Source organism: Mandrillus leucophaeus, unplaced genomic scaffold, assembly GCF_000951045.1.
Source record: "Mandrillus leucophaeus isolate KB7577 unplaced genomic scaffold, Mleu.le_1.0 Scaffold461, whole genome shotgun sequence".
Classification (NCBI taxonomy): domain Eukaryota; kingdom Metazoa; phylum Chordata; class Mammalia; order Primates; family Cercopithecidae; genus Mandrillus; species Mandrillus leucophaeus.
In genome coordinates this window covers 2214571-2237986 of record NW_012104932.1, presented here as the reverse complement: position 1 = coordinate 2237986, position 23416 = coordinate 2214571, and the positions used below count along the sequence as shown (strand labels likewise).

Below are 23416 nucleotides of genomic sequence, written 5' to 3'. Positions count from 1 at the left end.
TAGAGATGGGGTCTCACTATGTTACCCAGGCTGATCTTGAACTCCTGGCCTCAAGTGATCCTCCTGCCTTGGCCTCCAAAAGTGCTGGGATTATAGGTGTGAGCCACTGTGCCTGGCTTAGACCAAATGTTTATAGCCCAAATGTTCTGATTCTCACCTCTAATAGTTTTAAACAGTTAGTGATTTCTTTCTTCAAATTTTCTTCTGCCAAGTCACGGGACCTCTCTTCAAGCTTCACTCTCTTCTCCAAGGTAAACCAGTCACACTTAAATCCCAAAGATAATCTGAGAAATTCTGCCTGTTGTCAAAGTAATGTGAGGGTGAGGAGGAGGAGAGAAAACTGGATGTGGTCAGATGTTTCAGTTTAATACTGTTTTATACAGAGGCATTTCTTTCTGCCCCCAACAACATAATGCTGACATACACAGGGTTCACCTGCACTGAGTCACAGCCAAGCCAGACAGACACCGAGCACGTGAGAGCTTGTGCCAAAGCATGAAGTGACTGTAGCAGGTGAGTCTGGAACACTTCTTTAAAAGGAAAAAAAAAAAATTTGCTTTAAACTCACCTCCACCTCCTTCTCATTAGCAGAAGTGCTGTAGGATAAGACAAAAAACATATTTGAACATAATCCAACAGAAAAATAAAACACGTTAACCTGCTACATGAAGAAGCACTTACTTCTCACTTTGTCTAAAGTTAACCGATTTCACAGTGGTTACAGGAAGAGGGGAAACCACAGAGTCTATTAAAAGACAATAAAATATTATTTGGTTAAAAAGGCTTAACATATAAAAGCACATTTGATCTAATGTTATAGCTCCACTAAACAAAAGTATTTCATTTAAATATGTCTGAGATGATAGCCAGCTAATAATGTGTGCAGTTAAATTATAATGTTATGCTAAGCTATTGGGATCACAATGACATTAAAATCATTGGTTTATACCTCAGCATGTGAATAGTCTTTCAGACTTAAAGATGTTTCAGAATCAAGTAACAGCCCAATTTGTTCTCTTTGCATTTGCATGTTTGTCATACTTGATCCCATGACTAAAAGCCTAAACTTCCTACTGGTATCCTGGTTCTTCTTTGGATCGAGGCTTTATTAACAGTAGCAGGAACAGTAGTAGTAATAATAGTTGTAGTAATAATAATACTGGTAACAATAACAGTGACAATAAACATGGCATCAACCATGGCTTTATTATATTGCCAGTCCCAGAGCAAAGCATTTTACACATATGATGTTATGACAACTTTACCAAGAACTATGTATTAGTTATTAAGAGCATTGGATTTAAAGTCAAACAAACTTGGTTTAAATCTGAGCTTTGTTTGAATCTTACAGTTATGTGATCTTGAACAAGTCACAAACTCATTAAGCCATCTACAAGATAAGATTGATAATTTTTTTTATCATATTAACTAACTTTTATGAGAACTTTGGTGCCGGACACTTTTCTAAGTGCTTCATACGTATTAATTTAGTCAATCCTCACAGCAAATCTCCTGTTGTAGATACTTTTATTGTCCACATTTTACAGGCTAGGCAACTGAATCACAATTTACCACCTCACATAGTATTTGGAGGACTAAATAAAACTATGCACACGGAGTTAGCCTAGTTCTTAGCATAGAATGTATTCTCAGTTAAGCGTATTTTCCTTCTCTTCATTTTCCTCTTGCAAATGAGAAAATTGAGACTTGAGGTTAAGTAATTTTCCAAGACCACATAGCTAGTCAGAGATTGATCCCGTGTAGACTCTCTATTTCTCCAAAGCCTGAACTCTATCCCCTATTCCATCCTAATGGAGGTAGGCTAAGGGGGAAGGCATATTAGCACTTATTCTGTAAATAGTGGCTTTACTTTTAGATGGGATACTGAAAAAGAACTCAAAGTAGACCATAGCATTTGCTACCAATATTGACTTGGTTCTTAGTTCACAATAGAGCACCAGTTATTACAAATTTTCTGGGATCGAACAGTCAACACAATGCAAATGTGGCTTTTTGAAAATGATAGAAATGGAATCAATAATTGGTCCTATTAACCTTATCCAGAGATGCAGAATTTGTGATATACCTTTATTCGGACAGATTTCATCCACACAAATATCAGTAGAGAACAAAAATTCACATGGGGATTGACAGAAACATTCCTTACCTCCTGAAGCACGTTCTTTTTTATGTTCTTCTATTGTTTCTGGCTCCTCTTTGGCTTCCTAAAATCATAAGATTTTACCGCTGTACATAAGTGGAAATACTTCATAACCAGTCATTTTCCTACTTCCTGTCCTCTCCTAAGCCTACTCTGACAAAAACACTCTATAACAGCAGTCCCCAACCTTTTTGGTACCAGCGACCAGTTTCCTGGAAGACGGTTTTTCCACGGGGGTGGAGTGAGGGGGAAATAGTTTCGGGAGGAAACTGTTCCACCTTAGCTCATCAGGCGTTATTCTCCTAAGGAACATGCAATCTAGACACCTCGCTTGCACAGTTCACAATAGGGTTCGTGGGAAGGTAATGCCACTGCCGATTTGACAGGAGGCGGAGGTCAGGTGGTCATGCTCCCTGGCCTGCCGCTCACTTCCTGCTGTGCGGCGCAATTCCTAACAGCCTCGAATGGGTTCTGATTCCTGGCTCAGGGACTGGGGACCCCCGCTCTACAGTTTTTAATGCTGTTAAGAAGAAAATAAAATTGGCTGCAAGGGGCCTTCCAATCTAGTTGAAGCCAAAAGGACGTAAATACACGAGAATATGCAAACATGATGCGAATTACCACAATGCAAACTAGGATTAATTGCCAAATAAATGAGATAAACAAGTGCTCTGAAAAGGAAGGAGATGGCCGGGCGCGGTGGCTCACGCCTGTAACCTCAGCACTTTGGGAGGCTGAGGCAGGTAGATCACCTGAAGTCAGGAGTTCAAGACCATCCTGGCCAACATGGCGAAACCCCGTCTCTACTAAAAATACAAAAATTAGCCAGCGGCGGTGGTCCGGGCCTATAATCCCAGCTACGCTGAAGGCTGAGACAGGAGAATCACTTGAAATGGGGAGGCAGAGGTTGCAGTGAAACGAGATCACGCCACTGCATTCCAACCTAGGCAGCAGTGCAAGGCTCTGTCTCAATTAAAAAAAAAAAAAAAAAAGGAAGGAGAGTGGCACCATGACAGCACGACTTGAGTAGCAGGGAATTTCTGCAGACAAGGAACATGCTGAAGTTTGATGAAGAGGTAGGACTGGATGGATGAAGAGGTAAGGTGTGGGTGATATGGGGCTAGCACATGAGGCTGTCTAGATAGTTTCTGGAGAAACTGTGACAAAGATGGCTGCTAAGACAGTGTTATGTTAGGCTTTTACTGCATACAGACATGTTTTAAGGTAACATAAGGAGTTGTGTGTGGCTGCTGTTTCCAGTTCTTCCTCTGCCATTCGTGATCAATTAACTGCTCTACCCCCTTTACACAACACTCCAAGGAAAGTATTCTCACCAACTATCTGAACTCTCTATTGCCAAATCCAGTGGATAATTTTCAATCTTTATCTTACTGACCTTACTATAGCATCTAAAATGATCGATACATCCCTTCTTCTTGAAGATTTTTTTTCCCTCAATTTCCCTCTTCTGATGCCCCAGACTCACATCACTACAACAGACACTTCCCATTCTCCTCTGCCTTCTCCAGCAGATATTGTTAGCCATATCCTCAGTGCTCCCTTCCTTTCTGCCACAGTTCTTGGGAAATCTCATCCACACACTTGGATTTTTGCTGATAACACACAAATATATGTTAGCTTTCAAAAACCGCACAGGTGAGTTTATGAATATGGGTGTGTAGCTGTATATAAAATCTCCTTACTGACTACCAATGTCTCAGTTCAGCCTGAAATTTGACTTGTCTCAAACTGATCTTATTTTGCCCCACAAATTCTACTCTCCTTCCTCCTTCCCTACTGTCATGTTATTCTATTCATTCTGGAGGTTAAGCCATAAGTCTGGATATCTACCTTTTCCCACACCCCTGACATGTCATCATCCTCTGTGAATTCTACCCCTAAATATTTCTCAACTTTATCTCCTTTTCTCCACCTTCACTAAATTCATACTACCTTCATCTCATCTGAATTATTGCCATAGTATCCTAACCAGTCCCACAACCTCCAATGGCAAATTGATCCATTATTTTTAAAAGTGTCTTTATGTCTATATTTTTTTTGAGATGAGAAGGAATTTTCTTTTCTCAGAAGATTCTCCTATGAAAGACTAAAGGACTTGAATCTTCTTCTGTTCGTTTTTTACTACGGGCAACCATGTTCAGCATATATACTAGCCAACACTATATCCTACCTATACAGCTGGCCCTCTGTATTTGTGGGTTTGCATCTATGGATTTAACTAAAAAAAAAATCTAGTTAGGCCTACAATGGTTGTATCTGTACTGAACACACACAGATTTCCTTTCTTGTCATTATAACTATTTACATAGCATTTATACCGTATTAGGTATCATAAGTAGTCTAGAGATGATTTAAAGTATATAAGAGGATATGTTAGTGATACGGGAAGAGGGCAGGGAAGTGCTGGGTAGAGAAAGGCGGGGTGCCCTGTGAGGGCTCCACCCTCAGGCCTGTGCCCACAGACCTAAGTGAGAACAGGCACTCCAGTTTCTGTGTCTGAATGTTGTATTTTCAAGGCCAAGAATACTCTGGCCTACCACGCCCCTCATCGTGTGCCAACATAAACCAGAGATCTTAGCGGGCACACAACACAAGCAGCTGAAGTAAGCACACAACACTGGCAGACCAGCAGACTGGCAGACTGGCAATAGTGGAACGACATGGCAGAGAAAGAGAGAAGAGGCGGGATGTCTGGATAACACGGGGAGCTTAGCCTGGGGCAGTCTTCGAAGAGTATGGCCTCTGGGCAGCCTGACTCCAGGGGAATGCCACCTTCCCATTCCATACCACCTTCCCACTCCATCCCCCTTTCCAGCTCCCCATCCATCTCACTGAGATCCACCTCCACCACTCAATAAAACCTTGCACTCATCCTTCCAACTCAAGTGTGATCCAATTCTTTTGGGACACTGAGCAACAGCTCAGGATACAGAAAGCTGTCACACTGGCGCTCTGCCCTTGTGATAAGGCCGAGGGTCCATTGAGCTAATTAACACAAGCTCTCTGTAGATGGCAAATCTGAAAGAGCTTTGTGACACACACCCACTCAGACTCTGGGAATCACAGACACTCACCCCCAGATGCTGCCAGTGGGGCAGAGCCCAAAAGCGCTTGCCCTGGCCTCTGCACCTGCTGGTCTGCATGCTCCCCCTAGGGGTTTGAACTATGGGGTGACCAAGCAGGTGAGCCACACCACTGCTGCACGTCCTGCAAGGGGAATCAGGGAACTCTCCCATTTCATTAGGTTATATGCAAATACTATGTGATTTTTATATAAGAGACTTGAACATTCTCTGATTTTGGTATCTGTGGGGTTCTTGGAATCAATCCCCTGTGAATAACAAAGGAAACAAATGACATCATGTCACCATTCCAAATCACAAATCCAATCATTTAACTATCTTCAGAATGAAATGCTGAAAATTTTCATCTACTTTTTTGCCCCAAGTCTGTGCCATGGCCTCCTCTTGAGTTAGCTTGCATGGGTCTCTGTTTCTTGCAACCAAATGCTTAACTAGAACAATGCTTGTATATTGAGGAGAAGGAAACAATAATACACACACACACACACACACACACACACCCCTCCATGCATACAACAGAGGGACCAAGACATAAACAAGGCCCTTGAAGAATCATGAAATTAGATCCGTAGTTACTCTTTAATGATTATTAATTCATCAAGTAGAAATGAGTCTTCTCTGTTTTTTGTTGTTGTTGTTGTTGTTATTGTTGTTGTTTTCCTTTTTGAGACAGAGTCTTGCTCTGTTGCTCAGGTTGGAGGGCAGTGGCATGCTTATGGCTCACTTCAGCCTCAACCTCCCAGGCTCAAGCGATCCATCTGCCTTGACCTCCCATATATCTGGGACAACAGTCAAGCACCACCATACCCGGCAGATTTGTTTTTATATTTTGTAGAAACAGGGTCTCCCTACGTTACCCAGGCTGGCCTTAAACTTAGCCTCAGGCAATCCTTCTGACTCGATCTCCCAAAGTGCTGGGATTACAGGCATGAGCCACCACTCTGGGCCTAATGAATTTTCTCTTTAAAGAAGGAATTTAACTCTTTTCTCTAATCATTTCCAGCTATCCTTATGTTTTCTAGAACTTTACCATGCAACTGTAAAACATTCAAGGCCACTCACGTGGTACTTCCTCCCTGACATGTTTTCTGGCCTGCCATCTCAAGCATTTTTTTCTTTCAAATCACTAAGCACACTCGAATTATTCAGTAATTATCTGTTTCTTCACCTGATTAGAACACATCATTAAGGTAGATATCACCTTTTTATTCAACTTCATTAATTAATATATTCATTTATTTAAGCAGTCCTCTAATAAGAAATATTTAGCTTGTTTCCAATTGACTTTTGATGAATAAATGAATGAGTGAATGAATGAATGAATGATAAATTAAGGTGGAACTAGGAGGTCCCAGCTCTGACCCTCTTGTGTGACTTTAGACAAGTCACAAAAACACTTTGGCCTAACTACTTTGCCTATAAATTATTAATTAAATTATATGAACTTCATAATATTTTGAAAGGATAAATGAGAAAATACTTTAAAGACTACTTTGCAAACTTAAAGGGGTAGTTCTACCACTGTAAGATATCACTACCTTTGTTGTGAACATATGTATTTCCTTACCAGATTTAATGTGGTTTTATCCTTACTCGCAGAGTCTTGGAATGCAGTATTGTCATGAGCTGGATTCGTGCCTGTGAGAAACAGGAAACACACACAACAGTTAGGGGAGCAGGAGCAAGTAAAAGAGGAGGTAACAGTGAGGGTGGCAATATGGGCTGACCATTAACTGACAAAGGTCTTAACATATGAGACAAATGATGAACTACAAAAAATGTATACGTGCCCATTGACTCAGAATTGGGAGGGAGCCGCTAAGGCCGTAGAAGATTTCTTAAAAGAAGTGAACATCTGTACAAATGGCCTTCTAATAGGATTTTTTAAAAATCATTTTTTAGGCTGCTGCTCCTTTTTTTAATCGAACACATCACTGGTGCAATAATAGAAAATGGAGGGCGGAAGGATGAACAATTAGTAGCTTAGCAGCTTTTTTAATAGCTTAACAGATTTTCTTTCAAAATTATATATGCAAGGCTGATAACAAAAATATGATATCCTTCTAAAACATGGTAGCTTTCTAAATTAAATGTCATGAAACCAAGAAGAAAAGATGCACTTTTAACTTGTGCCATTCCTTTTGCTAATTTCTGTTTATTTTTATGTACTTTATTTGTACTGAAATGTACCGGATAATTATTCTCCTGTTGACTCAGTCCATTGTCTTACATTTAGTTCAGTGCAGGCACAAAGGTCAGCAGATACAGACAGGCTTTGTTTCTTTCTTTTTAAGAGAAACAGTATTTAAAGCATGTATGACAGTTGTACAATTTATATGGAAATAAGAACAAAATGGTAAGCAATTTCTTCACAGCTATACAATCAATTTTTTTCCTTATGAAAATTTTATTTTAGTTTTTTTTGTTGTTGGTTTTTTTTTTTTTTTTGAGACAGGGTCTTACTCTGCCACCCAGGCTGGAGTGCAGTGGCACAATCTCAGCTCACTGCAACCTCTGCCTCCCAGGCTCAAGCGATCCTCCCCGCTCAGCCTCCCAAGTGCCTGGAACTACAGGCATGCACCACCACGCCCAGCTAATTTTTGTATCTTTTGCAGAGACGGGGTTTCACTATGTTGCCCAGGCTGGTCTTGAACTCCTGAGTTCAAGCAATCCTGCTGCCTCAGCCTCCCAAAGTGCTGGGATTATAGACATGAGCACTGTATCCAGCCCTTATTTTAGTTTTTAAAAAATTTTAGGACAAGTAGTAGATTCATATGGGTCATAAATCAAAAAGCATAAAAATGTTTTACAGTGAAATTTTTTCCTCTCATCCATGACTTCCAGAAATCCAGTTTATCTCCCTAGACACAATGTTATTAAATTTTGTCTAGTTTTCCAGGGATATTTTATGCATACATAAAAACTTTTTCTTTGAGATCAGCCTAGGAAACATAGTGAGACCCCATTTTCACAAATTTTTTTTTTATTAGTTGAACGTGGTGGCTTGCACCCGTAGTCCCAACTACTGAGGAACCTGGGACAGGAGGATCGCTTGAGCCCAGGAGTTTGAGGCTGCAGTGAGCTGTGATTGTAACACTGCACTCCAGCCTGGGCAACAGAGTGAGACCATCCCTACGTGCACCAAAAACCAACTTTTTCTGTCCTTTTTTTCCCCACAAAATTGTGTACACCATACATAACATTCTGTACTTTTCCCCCCAAGAAACAGTAGTCCTTTTATGTTATTGTAAGAAAAAAGTCTCCTTATTTATGTTTTATGCCTGCATATTAGTATTCTATTATATGGATATGCCAAAATATAATCTTCTATTGGTAGAAGTTCTAACTTGTTTCTAATATTTTGTTATTACAGACAATGCTGCAATATATAAGCATTTGCATGTGTTATTTGGGATGTGTGTACACATTATCTATAGGATAAATTCCTAGAAAATGAATAGTTGTATCAGAGGATATATACATTCAACATTTTGATAGATATTAGAACATTTTTCTCCATATTACAGTAGTCCCCCCTTATCCAAGGTTTCACTTTCCATGGTTTCAGTTACCTGCTGTCAACTATGGTCTGAAAATACTACATACAATAATATATATATTATATATATGTTTGTTTTGTTTTGTTTTTTGAGACAGAGTCTTGCTCTGTCGCCCAGGCTGGAGTGCAGTGGCGCGATCTCCGCTCACTGCAAGCTCCGCCTCCCGGGTTCACGCCATTCTCCTGCCTCAGCCTCCCGAGTAGCTGGGACTACAGGCGCCCGCCACCGCGCCAGGCTAATTTTTCGTATTTTTAGTGGAGACGGGGTTTCACCGTGTTAGCCAGGATGGTCTCCATCCCCTGACCTCGTGATCCACCCGCCTCGGCCTCCCAAAGTGCCGGGATTACAGGCTTGAGCCACCACGCCCAGCCGCAATAATATTACTTTGAGAGCGAGACCACATTGACGTAAGTTTTATTACAATACATTGTCAAAATTGTTCCATTTTATTACTAGTTATTGTTGTAAATATCTAATTAATAAATTAAACTTAGGTATGTCTATATAGCCAAAAACATCGTGTATATAGGATTTGACACTATCATTACTGTTGGGACTCCACTGGCGGTCTTGGAATGTAGCCCCAGTGAATAAAAGGGGACTACCATATTTACAAAAAGTTACATTCCCTGCAGCACTTTTCTTTTGTCCTTACAACTTTACCAACAGAGTGTAATCAAATTTGTGCATCTTTGTCTATATGATAGGTCACAAATGGAACCTCGATGTATTTTTAATTAAAAGATTTACTTACTAGACGTAAGGTGGAGTATAAAGACATTCTGTAATTAACCCATGAAATGGATTCCATTTCTGCAATTTTATGGCTATTCTTTTTTAGCACCTATATCTCAAACTTAAATGTCGAGTTCAAACAATAGAATGTATTTTCCTTGGCCGGGCATGGTGGCTCACGCCTGTAATCCCAACATTTTGGGAGGCCAAGGTGAGTGGATCGTGAGGTCAGGAGATCGAGACCATCCTGGCTAACACGGTGAAACCCCGTCTCTATTAAAAACACAAAAAAATTAGCCGGGCGTGGTGGCGGGCACCGGTAGTCCCAGCTACCCGGGAGGCTGAGGCAGGAGAATGGCGTGAACCCGGGAGGCAGAGCTTCCAGTGATCCGAGATGGCGCCACTGCACTGCAGCCTGGACGACAGAGTGAGAGGTCGTCTCAAAAAAAAAAAGAAAAGAAAAAAAGAAAAAGAAGAAGAATGAATTTTCCTTGACTGATTTATTACTATTATTATTATTATTATTTTGATGGGGATTAGAGCCTATTCCTCCTATGAATGTCGACTAAAGTGGTGTCTCACTGGGAATGGTAGAGAATAACTATGTTGTTTTCAGAGTCAAGTAGTAGAAACGGACCTAACAAACCATCTGGTTAGTTCTCTTGCCTCTGGGTGGACCATCGCTAATTGCTCCATCCTTCTAACCTGATAAATTCGAACTAGGATTCCAAGAATTTCCTAAGCAGGTGATGTCACTTCTGTGCTACAGTTGAAACCCAGTAAATTCCAGTCAATCTTTGCCATAGGAAATATTTGTCCCATTACAATATATCATAATTTTTGTTCTGGCTACAAAATCGAAAAAAATTGATACCATCCTTATGTGTGAAGGGCCATGGTTAGTTACCACTTGGATTTCTTTTCTGCAGACTATATCTTCAAAATTGTTTTATAAGAATTATTTTACAAAAAATTAATATTAAATAACATTATTGAGCTAGGGTGGATAGTTACTTCACTAGCATATAGACTTGCTTAGTGTTTTAGAATGAAAATCATGCTTACACCTGTCAACATTGTACCTTGAGCCTCTGTCATGGGAGAAGCTGTTCTTGTATCCTCCTCTTTCTTACAGAGTGAGTTACTGTCAAGGTCACAAGAAGCCATATTCAGAATTTCTAATCCAGGATCTGTCAAGAGGAAGAAACAAATGGTGTGAATACTATGCACATACTATTATAGTATAGTATATTTAACTATAGTATACTATGCACAAAGAGTTTTGCCTATGTTCTTCTCATTTGCTCACACCCCAGCAGGTCACAGAACATCAGGCTGAAAGCTATAATACTAACAGTCTATTTTCATATTATTTCCAAATCCACTTACCACTTGAAGTTATAGTACTGTCTGTCGATGAAGTGTGTCTGGGGAATGGTAGTGAGGAATATTCCCTGCCAAAAAGATAGCAAACATATTTTGGAATGTCAGGTCCAAACAATTCTCTTAAAACCAACTAAATATGCATACAAATTCACACACACAACACAAACAAGCAAACCTGGACTGCAGCAGGCTCTCAGAACACACGCGTTCAACACCATTCTCCTTAAGGAAAAAGAAAGGAGACATAAGTTCAACAATTTGACATTTTCCATTCCAAAGAGGTTGTTTTAAGCAAACATTTTCATACAGTTCTAAACGAACCCATATTTACTCTGCTCTTTTGGAAAGGATATGGGAATGGGATGGTATAGGGAAGATGGATATATACACTTCCTCAAAGCTGTACTTACCCAAAAATCCAATATTAAGTATATTTACAAGTCTGATGTTTAAAGAAAATCTGATTAAAATTTTGGGCAAAACAAATTCTAAACTCAAATGGCAGATAGGGTTTATTTCGTACGCTTAAGTCAAGTTTTCTTTAAACAGAAAATTCTACAAGGGCAGGAAACATTTCTATGTGTGGGAATAGTACTCAACCTAACATTTTTGACCTAGTGATTTTAAAATTGCTCTCAGTTTTCTAGCTAGAAAAATCATGCATTTCAAACTTAATCCATATCTCAGAAATCTGAAGGATTACATCTAAGTCAGCACCTATTGATGATCAAAAAGAGGTTAACAAAATTGTAGTCCTAGCCTGCCAAGGCAAGTGTTTGAAAGTTTCATATGAACCTCTTAATTTCTACAAGGAATTCTTATTTTGGGGGTAACTTTAGGGCATTAAAGTTGTACAACTTTCTTTTTTCAAAAAATACAGTAAGAACGTAGTTTCGTTTCTAATAACAAGATTTTCTAGTATATTATTTTAATTATTTAGTTCAGAAAAATAAATTAAAATTCAATAAATTAAAACTGAAACCATTCAGACACATCAAAAACCTGCACAAAGTAAAAAGAAGGCATTTAGTTATTCCATAATCAAACAGAACTTATTAACTGTCACAACCAACAACGGGCTCCCGTGGGGGAATACTGTATATCACACATGGTATTCAGAATCAGTCCAAGAAGGTAGCTCCCACAGTCACAGACAAGTAAAGTACAGGTTTGCTAAGGGTTTTCTGAATGTCTATTTATCCAGTACAATGACAGCAGCTTATATATGTTTAGCACATTACAATTTACAAGAACCCTTTAATGTATCATCTCATTTAATTCTCCCAACAACCTTAGCAGTAGATTTTAGAAAGGAAAGATTTACTTATTACAGGTAACGAACTGAAGGCCAGTTAATAAAGTAATTGCCTGAGACCAGTCAGAATGGTGGAGTCAGCTTTCAAACACATATTGAACTAAATACAGTATCCTCTCCACTGTAAACAAAACCAACTTGGGCATACCCTAACTTAGGCTATTGGAGAGGAGAAGACTTCCCAATTATTGTCTTAGACTGGTAGGTGATTTTAATGTGAACTTGTAAGATGTTCACCTCAAATGTTTAGAAAAATCCACAAACTTGCAAAGCAAGGATTTATACCTAACACTCCTGTATCAATGATGTTGGTCAACTTTTTCTCTTTTTTATTTCATTTTGTTTCTGCCTTAAATGACTTTGAGTCAGATCATATATGACTGAAACCTCTCATGACACCAGTTTAATTTAATTCAACAAACTTTCATCCAAAGTCCACTTTGTGCTAGGAACAGTGACAAGGGCTAAAGATTATATACAAAAACACAGTTCTTATCCTGAAGAAGCCTGTAGGCCAAGCATGGATTGAAATATATAATACAAATCCTACTCTATAATTTATAAGCAGCATGCCACAGAGGAAAGTAATATGCACAGGGCAGAATTAACAGAGGGGTGATATCTGAATTCAATTTTAAAGAGAAATTATACCTTAAATTGTAGTTAACTGATAATGGCCCTATTTTTTAAATATTTAAATAAATTATCTTAGTAATTTTTATATGTTTAACTATACTATCATATATATATATATAGAAGCAGGCACGGTGGCACACGCCTATAACCTCAACACTTTGTAATGCTGTGGTGGAAGGACTGTTTGAGGTCAGGAGTGTGAGACCAACCTGAGCAACATGGCAATACCCCATCTCTACTAAAAAATTAGCAGGGCACAGTAGTGCACACCTGTGACCACAGCTACTTGGGAGGGTGAGACGGGAGAATTGCTTGAGTCCAGGTGGTTAAGGTTGCAGTGAGCTGTGATCATACCGTTGCACCCCAGCCTGGGTGACAGGGCAAGACCCTGCTTTAAAAAAAATAAAAAGAAAGAAAGAAAACAAAGGAAGCTATAAAGTGGAGAAAATTAAATATCCTTCAGTTTTATTGAGGGTAACACTTCATAAAAATCAATAAGAATTGATTTATTAATACTAAGGTATAAAATCCTAACACATATAAAAACATTGTTACTATATGTAGCATGAAATAACATTTATTATTGCGCTATAACTAAAAAACACTACACATTGTCAGAAAAGGCTTCATTTTGTACCTGTCAAAATCATGGATATTCGCATTTAAGAAATATAAATGAGAATGCAGTTCTTATTTCCTATTCCATTATACCAGCTTCCAATTTGGGGAAAAGGGAGAACACCATTTCTGAAAACCTTTTCAACAAAAGGTCTAATTATTATTTAAAGCCAAAGTAATAAATACAGTAAAAATACAGTTTGCCTCCATTATGTTACATATCAGTCTCATTTGCCCTAATGCTCTGTGTAAGGCCTTCTTTTGCCCTATACCTTAGATGTGAAACATTGTAATTAGAAGTCTTTCAATAAATACAACACATTTATTGATTAAACAAATATGTGATTTTGGAGAAATTGCCTGTTTAGTAGCCATATACCACCTTGTTTTGGAACAGTAGCAAAGCAAGCAACTGCACGTTATTCTCGAAGTACTCATCTTTATAAAACTCAGTGATCAGAAAACAGCCCAATATACAACATGTCCGAATCCTAAGTTTTCATAAGTTTGGTCTAATTACATTTTTTTTTTTCTTCTTGTGAGAATAACTAGAGTAAAGAATTTTTTTTTTTTTTTAAGTCTGGTTTCAAATTTAGGATGATAGTTCATGAAAGTTGGAGATGAAACCCTCAAGGGGTTGGGACAAAAACGTTCCACATTTGGTTTCTTTTCTTCCAGCTTCTAAAGTCACCTCTATTTAAACCAGCAACCCAGACCCACAGCAGAACATAACCAGCACGCACCAACTGTGACACCTGGACAGATCATGTGAAAGATAATCTACTAGATATAATTTAAAATCAAAGAAAATAAAGAACAAGAAAAAGAAAGTTCAGATGAGAGATTCACTTACATATAGAAGATGGCTCAAGTCAATGAATCTAACACATGCCGATAGCACAGAGCAGGAAGAATGCTCTTTCTGTCCAAGCCATTCAAATATTAACCTGCATAACATTTACATGAAAAATCCATGGTCCAGCCCATTTGCTTTTGACAGCAAGAGTCTAATGTAGGGTGGGGTAGCAAAAGTACTCATGGAAAATATGAAACAGATTCTCCCATGGGCTGGGTCAGCAAACACAGGAGACACACACACACACAGCAATATTATTTCAATATTTAGATTGAACAACATAAAGAACAATAAAAAATAACTTTTAAGATTAATTGGCCTAATCTCCCAGGATTATTTTATTTTTGCTCTTTTATATGAAATACTAAACTACAGATTTTGTGATCAGAAACCTTCTACTAATAAACATTGATGGTTCCAACATAATGTTTACTATTTGACCCATTTTAGATAATTGTTAAGTAAATTAATGTGATTTTCTGAGAACAAAAAAATAACAAAAAGAGTCTATATAGGCTTACTTCTGACTTGACCCAGTGTCTGTTTAAATGTTCCCAAAAGAGGAAGAACGCTAAGTTGAATTTTAAAAGATTAGAACTACTGGAACCTAAACAAAGCTAAATTTGCTTATAGGTTTGCATTTATTTTTTCTCTTTCTAACTAAAGGTATACCACACCCTCAGATCTACAGGTCACACCCACCACTTTCAGGTTCATTTATAATATAGTTATCAGTCAACTTCTACACATTCCAATTTTGCAACTGGCAATGTTATTTATTCTCCAAGGTTATTAATGCTGCACCCACACACAACTTGGAAGAACAGGACAGACAATAGCCAGAAAATCTTCCGAGATATTTTTAAATTGATCCTGTTCTTGGCCTTAATAAATCACCTCCTCCCAGTGATAGTATATCTTAGACAAAAACATGTAATAACATGAAGGATAACTCAAAGAGAGACAAGACACTTAATACTTGGTATATGGAATTTTTTTAACAACCAAAAGAAAAACAGAGAAATTCATCTCCAGATCATTGGCTTGTTTCAAGATATCCTCTGCCTTCATGCTACCGATAATTCTGATTCTAGGTAATATAAGCAGCTGATTTTCTTTTTGAGTGTTCACTATGATCCAGGTATTTTGCATATGTTACAGAGTATCTTGGTAGGGTCAGAGCTGAGACTGAAGTAAGATAGAAGGAAGAATCAATTCTGTTGTTATAGGACAGTGTGGACAACGAACCAAAAGAACTGCAGAGATGTGAGTGGTGAAACCAACTTCTTGGCCCCACAATTTCTCGAGAGGTTGAAAATCTACATGGAAGCCACTAGTCGGTGAGGCCTGAAGAACATGGGGATATATTTGGTATGCACATCTGGTGATCACTGGAAATTTGGGAAACGACTCCATGAAAGGAAAGGCCTTCTTAGTCATCAGCAAGTGGGGAAACAAGGCATTGAGAGGCAGTGTCTTGCCTCTAAATATGACCTACTTGGTTTGTTTCCATGGACAGGTTAGACCAGAACTCAGTGATATAGATATGTGGAAATATATGTATATATGTAATATATTTTTGTGTGTTTATTTGAATCCTCAAAAGAACTATGAAAATCAATGTCTATTTCACAGGGGACACAGCAAATTCAGACAGGTTAGGCCATATATCCAAATTCACACAGCTAATAAGTAATAAAGCCAACCTTGAATCTACTAGGTGTGCTTCATTCTACAGCCTATGATATGTGGCTAAAGATTCTAGAGCACTACTAGGAAAATTTTCAGATAAATACAAAAGTAGACAGAACAAAGAATCTAATGAATCCTGGTATATCCATCATGCAGATTCAACAATTACCAACCTATGGCCAATCTTGTTTCAAACTCTGACCCTCTAAACCTACACCTGCCTTGTTTTGAAGCAAATGCCAGATATCATAACATTTTTGTCCATAAATAAATTTCAGAATGAATCTCCAAAAGATAAGGACTAGAAATATTTTGTTTCCTTCTTTCCTAGCTACACCAAAACATCCCAAATAAACTAATTTATTGGGTCAATAAAGAAGTTCTTTTTTTCTCAAGAATGTCCCAAACAGGGCTCCAAATTATTTTACTATGAGATGATGTTCTTGAGACATTAATCTTGTTAGCATTCTTTGCTCTGTCAAAGACCTGTTTATGAATAATGATGTTCACTTTTATCTTGCACTGTGCCTTCTGGGAAAGATATTAGAAGACAGCTTCCTCTGTGAATATGGGGAAGGAACAGAAAGTAAATCTCAAGTTCTTAGGAGCACCAGTCAAAAGAAATGAGTCAGAAAGCAGTAAGCTAATTGAGTGCTCACTCTCAGTGTTTTAAACAGACCTTCTAGTGAATACAACCTAAATAAATGGGCATTCAACAAATATTATTGGTCAGCTACTGTATGGAATCCTATGCAGGGTGTTACATATGCATTGGTTAATGGCCAAATAAGGGTACTGTACAGCAATTTTATCACGTAATACACAAATAAATATAAGAAAATAAATAACTCCAATGCAAGTCAGCATACAGGTGACAAGAAATGGGGGGAACAGAGAGTTACAAGGGTCTCAAAGAAGGGAGTGAGCTTAGTTTTTTTCTGAGTGGGATCATTGAGAAACGAGAAACAGGTCTGAAAACACAACTTTCCCAGAGTCACACAGAGACCAACCCACAGAAAAACCTCGTCTCCCCACTCTTAATCCATTACGATTTTCACCTCAAGAAGGACTGGAGATGCTTGAATGTCAACATTGTGTGCTACCACAAAAAAATGTTTTTATTGGTTTTTGAAATGGGCCTTGACAGTCTAATAGAATTTTGATAAATGGAAAAGCATACATTGTTCTGGGCAAAGAAAACAGCACAAACAGGTTTGTGTGATATATTCTGACAATACAGGCTACCTGGTTTGGCTGACGTACAGGCACAATCATACACAACAATGGGGAAATAAAGGTAAAAAGGTAGACTGCAACCAGCTTAGAGAGGGACTCGAACACCAGGTCAAGTTGTTTGTTATAAGGCTGTAGAGATTGACAGAATCTATCATGTAGAGACAAGGAGTTAAGAAAACACCCATCGTTTGGGGGTTCCACTGGGATGATAAACATATATTATGTTTTTAAAATAATTTATATCATATATTTTACTCTAATTCCCTGTTCTTATTACCAATGACAATGCTTAGAAAAGCATTTTCTAAGGAGAGCTTTCTATTTTCTTAAAAGATGATGTGAGTATAAAATGATGGTAGGTGGGGAGTTGCTCAAGGGACAAGGGGTGGAGGCAGAGAGTACAGTTACCAGGCTGTCAAGATTCTCCAGTGAAGTAGAAACCTGGAATGGGAAGGTTGAGAATTGGCGGGATCAGTCAGAAGGTACAGCCAACAGACTAATTCCTGGACTGTTGCAAACTACAGAAGACACAAGAAAATCTTCAGGGAACCTACAGGAGCATGTGACTGGAGGCTCGATTGTGATGTCTGTTAGCTCCTATTCCTTTTTTTTCTCTTTTCTTTCTTTCTTTTCCTTTCTCTTTTTCTCCCTTCCTTCCTTCCTTTTTCTTTTCTTTCCTTCCTTCCTTCTCTCTTTCTCTGTCTCTCTCTCTCTCTCTCTCTCTTTTTTTCTTTCAGATGGAGTTTTGCTCTTGTCACCCAAGCTGGAGTACAATGGTACGATCTCAGCTCACTCAACCTCCTTCTCCTCCCAGATACTTTCAAGTGATTCCCCTGCCTCAGCCTCCCAAGGAGCTAGTTTTACAGGCACCTGCCACCATGCCTGGCTAATTTTTGTATTTTTTAGTAGAAATAGGGTTTCACCACATTGGCCAGGCTGGTCTCAAACTCCCGACCTCAGGTGACCCACCCGCCTCGGCCTCCCAAAGTGCTGGGATTACAGGCGTGAGCCACCGCACCTGGCCCAGCTCCTATTTCTTAATGGGTGTCAGGACCATAGACAAAACCACACAGTCACATATCCTAATAAGACTCAATATGGAGGTCCTTTTAGATGAAAAAGGCAGTACATTTCTTAGTCAAAAAAACACTTTCAAGGTAATGCTAAGTGATAATGATTAAAATGTCTAAATTCAGTGTACTAAGAGTGGCTATGAAAAAGACCCGTATCATTTGAAGCTAGACAAATCTGAATTTTAATCCCAGGTTTGTTCTTTATTAATTGAGTGATCATGGGCAAGTTATTTAACTCCCTCAACTTCAGTTGCCTCCTTTGTAAAAAGCAGAGACGTGTGGAGAAGATTAATCACATGGCATGTGAAAATGCTTTTGTACAAAGTTCCTGGCACACAACTGATATTTGTTTCTTCCTTCTTCTTAGTAAACTCAGTGCCAGATAAAAGGGAAATTACTAATAACCAAACATCCTGTAAGCTTCCAAGTTCAACATCCTTTACTAAAACTTTATAAGAATTGCTAGGTAAGAGCAAAATATATTTTTTAAATTTTTAAATTTTTTCAATTTATTTTTATTTTTTGAGATGGAGTCTTGTTCTGTCACCCAGGTTGGAGTGCAGTGGCGCAATCTCGGCTCACTGCAACCTCTGCCTCCTGGGCTCAAGCAATTCTCCTGCCTCAGCCTTCTCCAAATAGCTGAGAGTATAGGTGCCCGCCACCTAATTTTTGTATTTTTAGTAGAGACAGGGTTTTACCCTATTGGCCAGGTTGGTCTTGAGCTCCTGACCTCAAGTGATCCACCCACCTTGGCCTCTAGGTAAGAGCAAAATAGATTCATTTCCTTTTTCTTTCTTTTTCTTAGCTACTCAGACAGGTATTTATGAACAACAACAACAACAACAACAAAATGCCATACACACACTTAACAGGAAGAATAACAACTTGTACAATTCAATAGTAAAAAGAAATATAATCCCATCTTAAAATGAGCAAAGGATCTGAGTAGACATGTCTTCAGAGAAGTTATACAAATGGCCAACAAACACATGAAAAGATGTTCAACATTATTAATCATTAGAGAAATGCAAACCAAAAATGCAATGAGGTGTCACTTTGCACCCACAAAGATGGCTTTAATAAAAAATAGACAAATATTTAGTGAGGATACAGAGAAACTAGAATCTTCATACCTTGCTGTTGGAAATGTAAAACGATAAAGCCACCCTGGAAGTCTATTTTGCAGTTCCTCAAAAACATTAAACATATAGTTCCTGTGTGATGCAGTAACTGCCACAAGAACACACCCAAAAGAATCAAAAACATGCTTACACAAAAACCAATACTCTAATGTTCATAGTAGAATTATTTGCAATAGCCAAAAAGTAAAAACAACTCAAATGTCCATCAGCTGATGAGTGGAGAAACAAAATGTGGTGTGTATCTATACAGTGGAATATTATTCAGCCATAAAAATGAATGAAGTACTGATATCATGCTATGACATGGATTAGTCTTAAGAACCTTATGCTGAAAACCTTGAGAACCTTAACTGAAAGAAGCTGGGCACAGGTGGCCACGTATGGTATGATTCCATTTATATGAGATATCCAGAATAGGCAAATATATAGGACAGAAAGTAGATTAGTGGGCCGGGTGTGGTGGCTCACACCTGTAATCCCAGCACTTTGGGAGGCCGAGGCGGGCGGATCACGAGGTCAGGAGATCAAGACCATCCTGGCTAACACGGTGAAACCCCGTCTCTACTAAAAATACAAAAAATTAGCCGGGCATGGTAGCGGGCGCCTGTAGTCCCAGCTACTGGGAGGCTGAGGCAGGAGAATGGCATGAACCCGGGAGGCGGAGCTTGCAGTGAGCCGAGATTGCACCACCGCACTCCAGCCTGGGCGACAAAGTGAGACTCCTTCTCAAAAAAAAAAAAAACAAACAAAAAGAAAGTAGATTAGTGGTTGCCTAGCGCTGAGGGTTGCAGACAGGAGGAAATAGGGAGAGACTACCAAAGGGTATGCAGCTTATTTCTGGGGTGATCAAAGTATTCTAAAACCGATTTTGGTGACGGTTGTACAACTCTGTGAATATACGGAAAGTCATTTAAGTGAATAATGTAAATTAATGAATTGTCTGGTGGGTGAGTTATATCTCGATTAAAATGTAAAAGAAAGAAGAATGATGTTCTGCCAGATCCTGAAACGGAACTGCCTGCTCCATTTGATTGAGAAGGTCACGAGGCTCAGGCTGCCGGTTGAGGAAGGCATTCCAACCACATCTCGATGATAGAGAGAGTGACCTAAGTGACCTTCTCAGCTCATTTAGTATTATTCTTTTCTTGTGGGTAGAATAGTGGCATTAGCACCTAACTTTGTCAATTAGTACCTGACTACTCTCCATGGGCATGGCCCTGCTTTGTGGTCTTTGACAAAGGGTACCAGCCCTTCAAAGATTATCCAGCCTTGACCTCAATTCTTGGAGAATCAACAGAATCTGAGGCTTCTTACAGTCACTCGTGAATTTAAGTTCCAAACCAGCCTGCCTCTCAAACCAAAAGTCTAGCCCACTTCATTGAAATCTATTTTTGGTTCTATAACCCACAGAGTATACTAAACACAGGGTAGAAAGCCCTCAAATTAAATAATTTTAATTTCTTGACTTCAAAGGTTGCTATTTCTCATGCATCTGAGTTTTGGAATAGCAGACTCAGACTTGCTACAAGAATATCCATAATACTTAAAAAAATTAAAAAGACAGGGAAAAAAATACCCATAGAAGAAGAACAGGATATGCTAATACTGAAAATGAAACCAACATCCAGTCCAACACTCACTTCCATGCTTGGGTCATCATTCATCCTGATGTAGCCTGAGAGATTTGTTCCTGGGTTGGGGCCACTTGTGGGGCCTGGGCACCTGGCAGTAGAAAGTAGAGTTATCTACTACAGGTGAAAAAACTGCAAATCTTAGCAGATACTAAACAATAACACAGTTCTCACTCCCCTATGCCCAGTCCCAATTTTATCAAATTTCTAATGAAGTTCATGGTTTAAGTAACACATAATGAAAGAGAGCTCCCACCTCCATCAGAGAGAGGTTACAAACAACAGAGAATCCAGCCAAAGATGAAAATGAAGCATTTGCAATTCAAAGTCATTCTTCCTCACCCTCAATACAGAAGGGAAATTTTATTGAGGTAGATTAGTTCCTCACAAAATGCACTGACATTTTTGAATGTTTCCTAAGGAAGATGAGTCTGTATACTTTGAAAGGCAGGTGCAAATGAGCACCGAAGGAGGATGAGGGCAGGGACAGGTATAGGTTCCCAAAAGCTTGTTAACCTTGAGTGTGAAAGAAACAGAAATAGGATCAAAACCTGTCTAAGTTAACTTAGCAGGATGTTGTTGATATTGGGATCTATGCCCCCAGTTCCTGAGACAGACCTCCTAAAATCCTTGTAGACAGAGGTGCTAGGGGAATCTTTAATATTTGGTCTCTGATCCTGGTTCCTGATACAGTGTGTCTAAGACCTTTGTAATTCCCTGAGTGATAGGAGTGTTTGACACAGAGCTCCTGAATCTCTTGAAATTTTGTGAGTATTACGAGCATCTTCTGTTCTAAAGAGGTGTCTCTTGGTGGGCTTCTGGATAGCCTCAGGATGAGGGGCTGGTTGCCGGGGAACCAATCTGTGGTTGGAGGGTTGGAACTTTCAACTCCACCCTGCCAAGCTCCTGGGAGGGGAGACGGGCTGAGCTGATCACCAATGGCCAATGATTTAATCAATCTTGCCTAGTAAAGCCTCCATAAAAACCTGAAAGGACAGCACTTGGAAAGCTTCTCATTTGGTGAACTAAAACATAGCCATGTGCTGGGAAGATGGCACACCCCAACTCCACAAAGACAGACCCTCCTGTGCTTGAGACATTTCCAAACCTTTCCAATGTATCTCTTCATCTGGCTGTTAATTTGTATCCTTTAAAATACACTTTGTCACCTGGCACAGTGGCTCACGCCTGTAATCCCAGCATGTTGGGAGGCTGAGATGGGAAGATCACTTGAGTCTGGGAGTTCAAGACCAGCCTGGGCAACACGGAGAAACCTTGTCTTACAAAAAATACAAGGCCAGGTGCTGTGGCTCACACCTGTAATTCCAGCACTTTGGGAGGCTGAGGTGGGCGGATCACCTGAGGTCAGGAGTTCAAAACCAGCCTAGTAAACATGGTGAAACCTTGTCTCTACTAAAAATATAAAAATCAGCCGGGCATAGTGGCAAGTGCCTGTAGTCCCAGCTACTTGGGAGGCTGAGGCAGGAGAACCGCTTGAACCCGGGAGGCAGAGGTTGCAGTGAGCTGAGATCATGCTGCTGCACTCCAGCCTGGGCAACAGAGTGAGACTCCTGTCTCAAAAAACAAAAAACAAAAAACAAATATTAGTGGGGCATGGTGGCAGGCACCTGCGGTCTCAGCTACTCAGAAGGCTGAGGTGAGAGAATCACCTGAACTCAGGAAGTCGAGGTTGCAGTGAGCCCAAATCACTACCGTACTCTAACCTGGGTGACAGAGTGAGACCCTGCCTCCAAAAAAAAAATTTAAATAAATAAATGAAATAGACTTTGTAGTAAGTGGATAAATATAAGGAAAGTGTTTCCCTGAGTTCTGTGAGCTACTCCAGCAAATTATTTGAACCCAAGAAGGGGGTCTTGGGAACCCCCAATTTATAGAGAGTTGGTCCGAAGCACATGTCACAGTCTGGAACCCGCAAGTGGCATCTCAAGCAGGGACCGGCCTTGTGGGACTGAGCCCTTAACCTGTGGAATCGGATGCTATTTCCAGGTAGATAATGTTGGAATTGAACTGAATTACTGGACGCCCATTTCATGTCTGCTGAAGAAGTGATTGGTGTGTGGAAAATTGCTTGGAGTGTGGGGAAAAAAGCCCCCACACATCTGGTATCGGAAGTGTGGTGTTGAGACCACAGGAGGAAAAAACACTCCACTGGTGAGTGTGCTTTTCCTTTAGATTGAAAGATTAGTCTGTGTACTTAAAGAGGAAGAGGGTAGGGTGCAGGGACAAGGACAGGTTCCCAAAGATGTGTTA

At 39.4% G+C, this 23416-nt stretch overlaps 1 protein-coding gene across 4 annotated transcripts in view; it reads right to left on the bottom strand.

The window, feature by feature from the left end:
* LRMP (lymphoid-restricted membrane protein) overlaps positions 1–23416 on the bottom strand; it is a 93011-nt gene that overhangs the window by 18120 nt on the left and 51475 nt on the right. For all 4 annotated transcript variants that reach the window (XM_011994792.1, XM_011994793.1, XM_011994796.1 and 1 more), the window contains 9 exons: positions 21155–21236; positions 11122–11168; positions 10950–11014; positions 10643–10750; positions 6833–6903; positions 2168–2225; positions 682–745; positions 569–596; positions 158–298 (listed from right to left, as the gene is read on the bottom strand). In XM_011994792.1, the coding sequence (XP_011850182.1) occupies positions 158–298; positions 569–596; positions 682–745; positions 2168–2225; positions 6833–6903; positions 10643–10750; positions 10950–11014; positions 11122–11168; positions 21155–21236 (664 nt within the window). The remainder of the gene's footprint in view (positions 1–157; positions 299–568; positions 597–681; positions 746–2167; positions 2226–6832; positions 6904–10642; positions 10751–10949; positions 11015–11121; positions 11169–21154; positions 21237–23416) is intronic.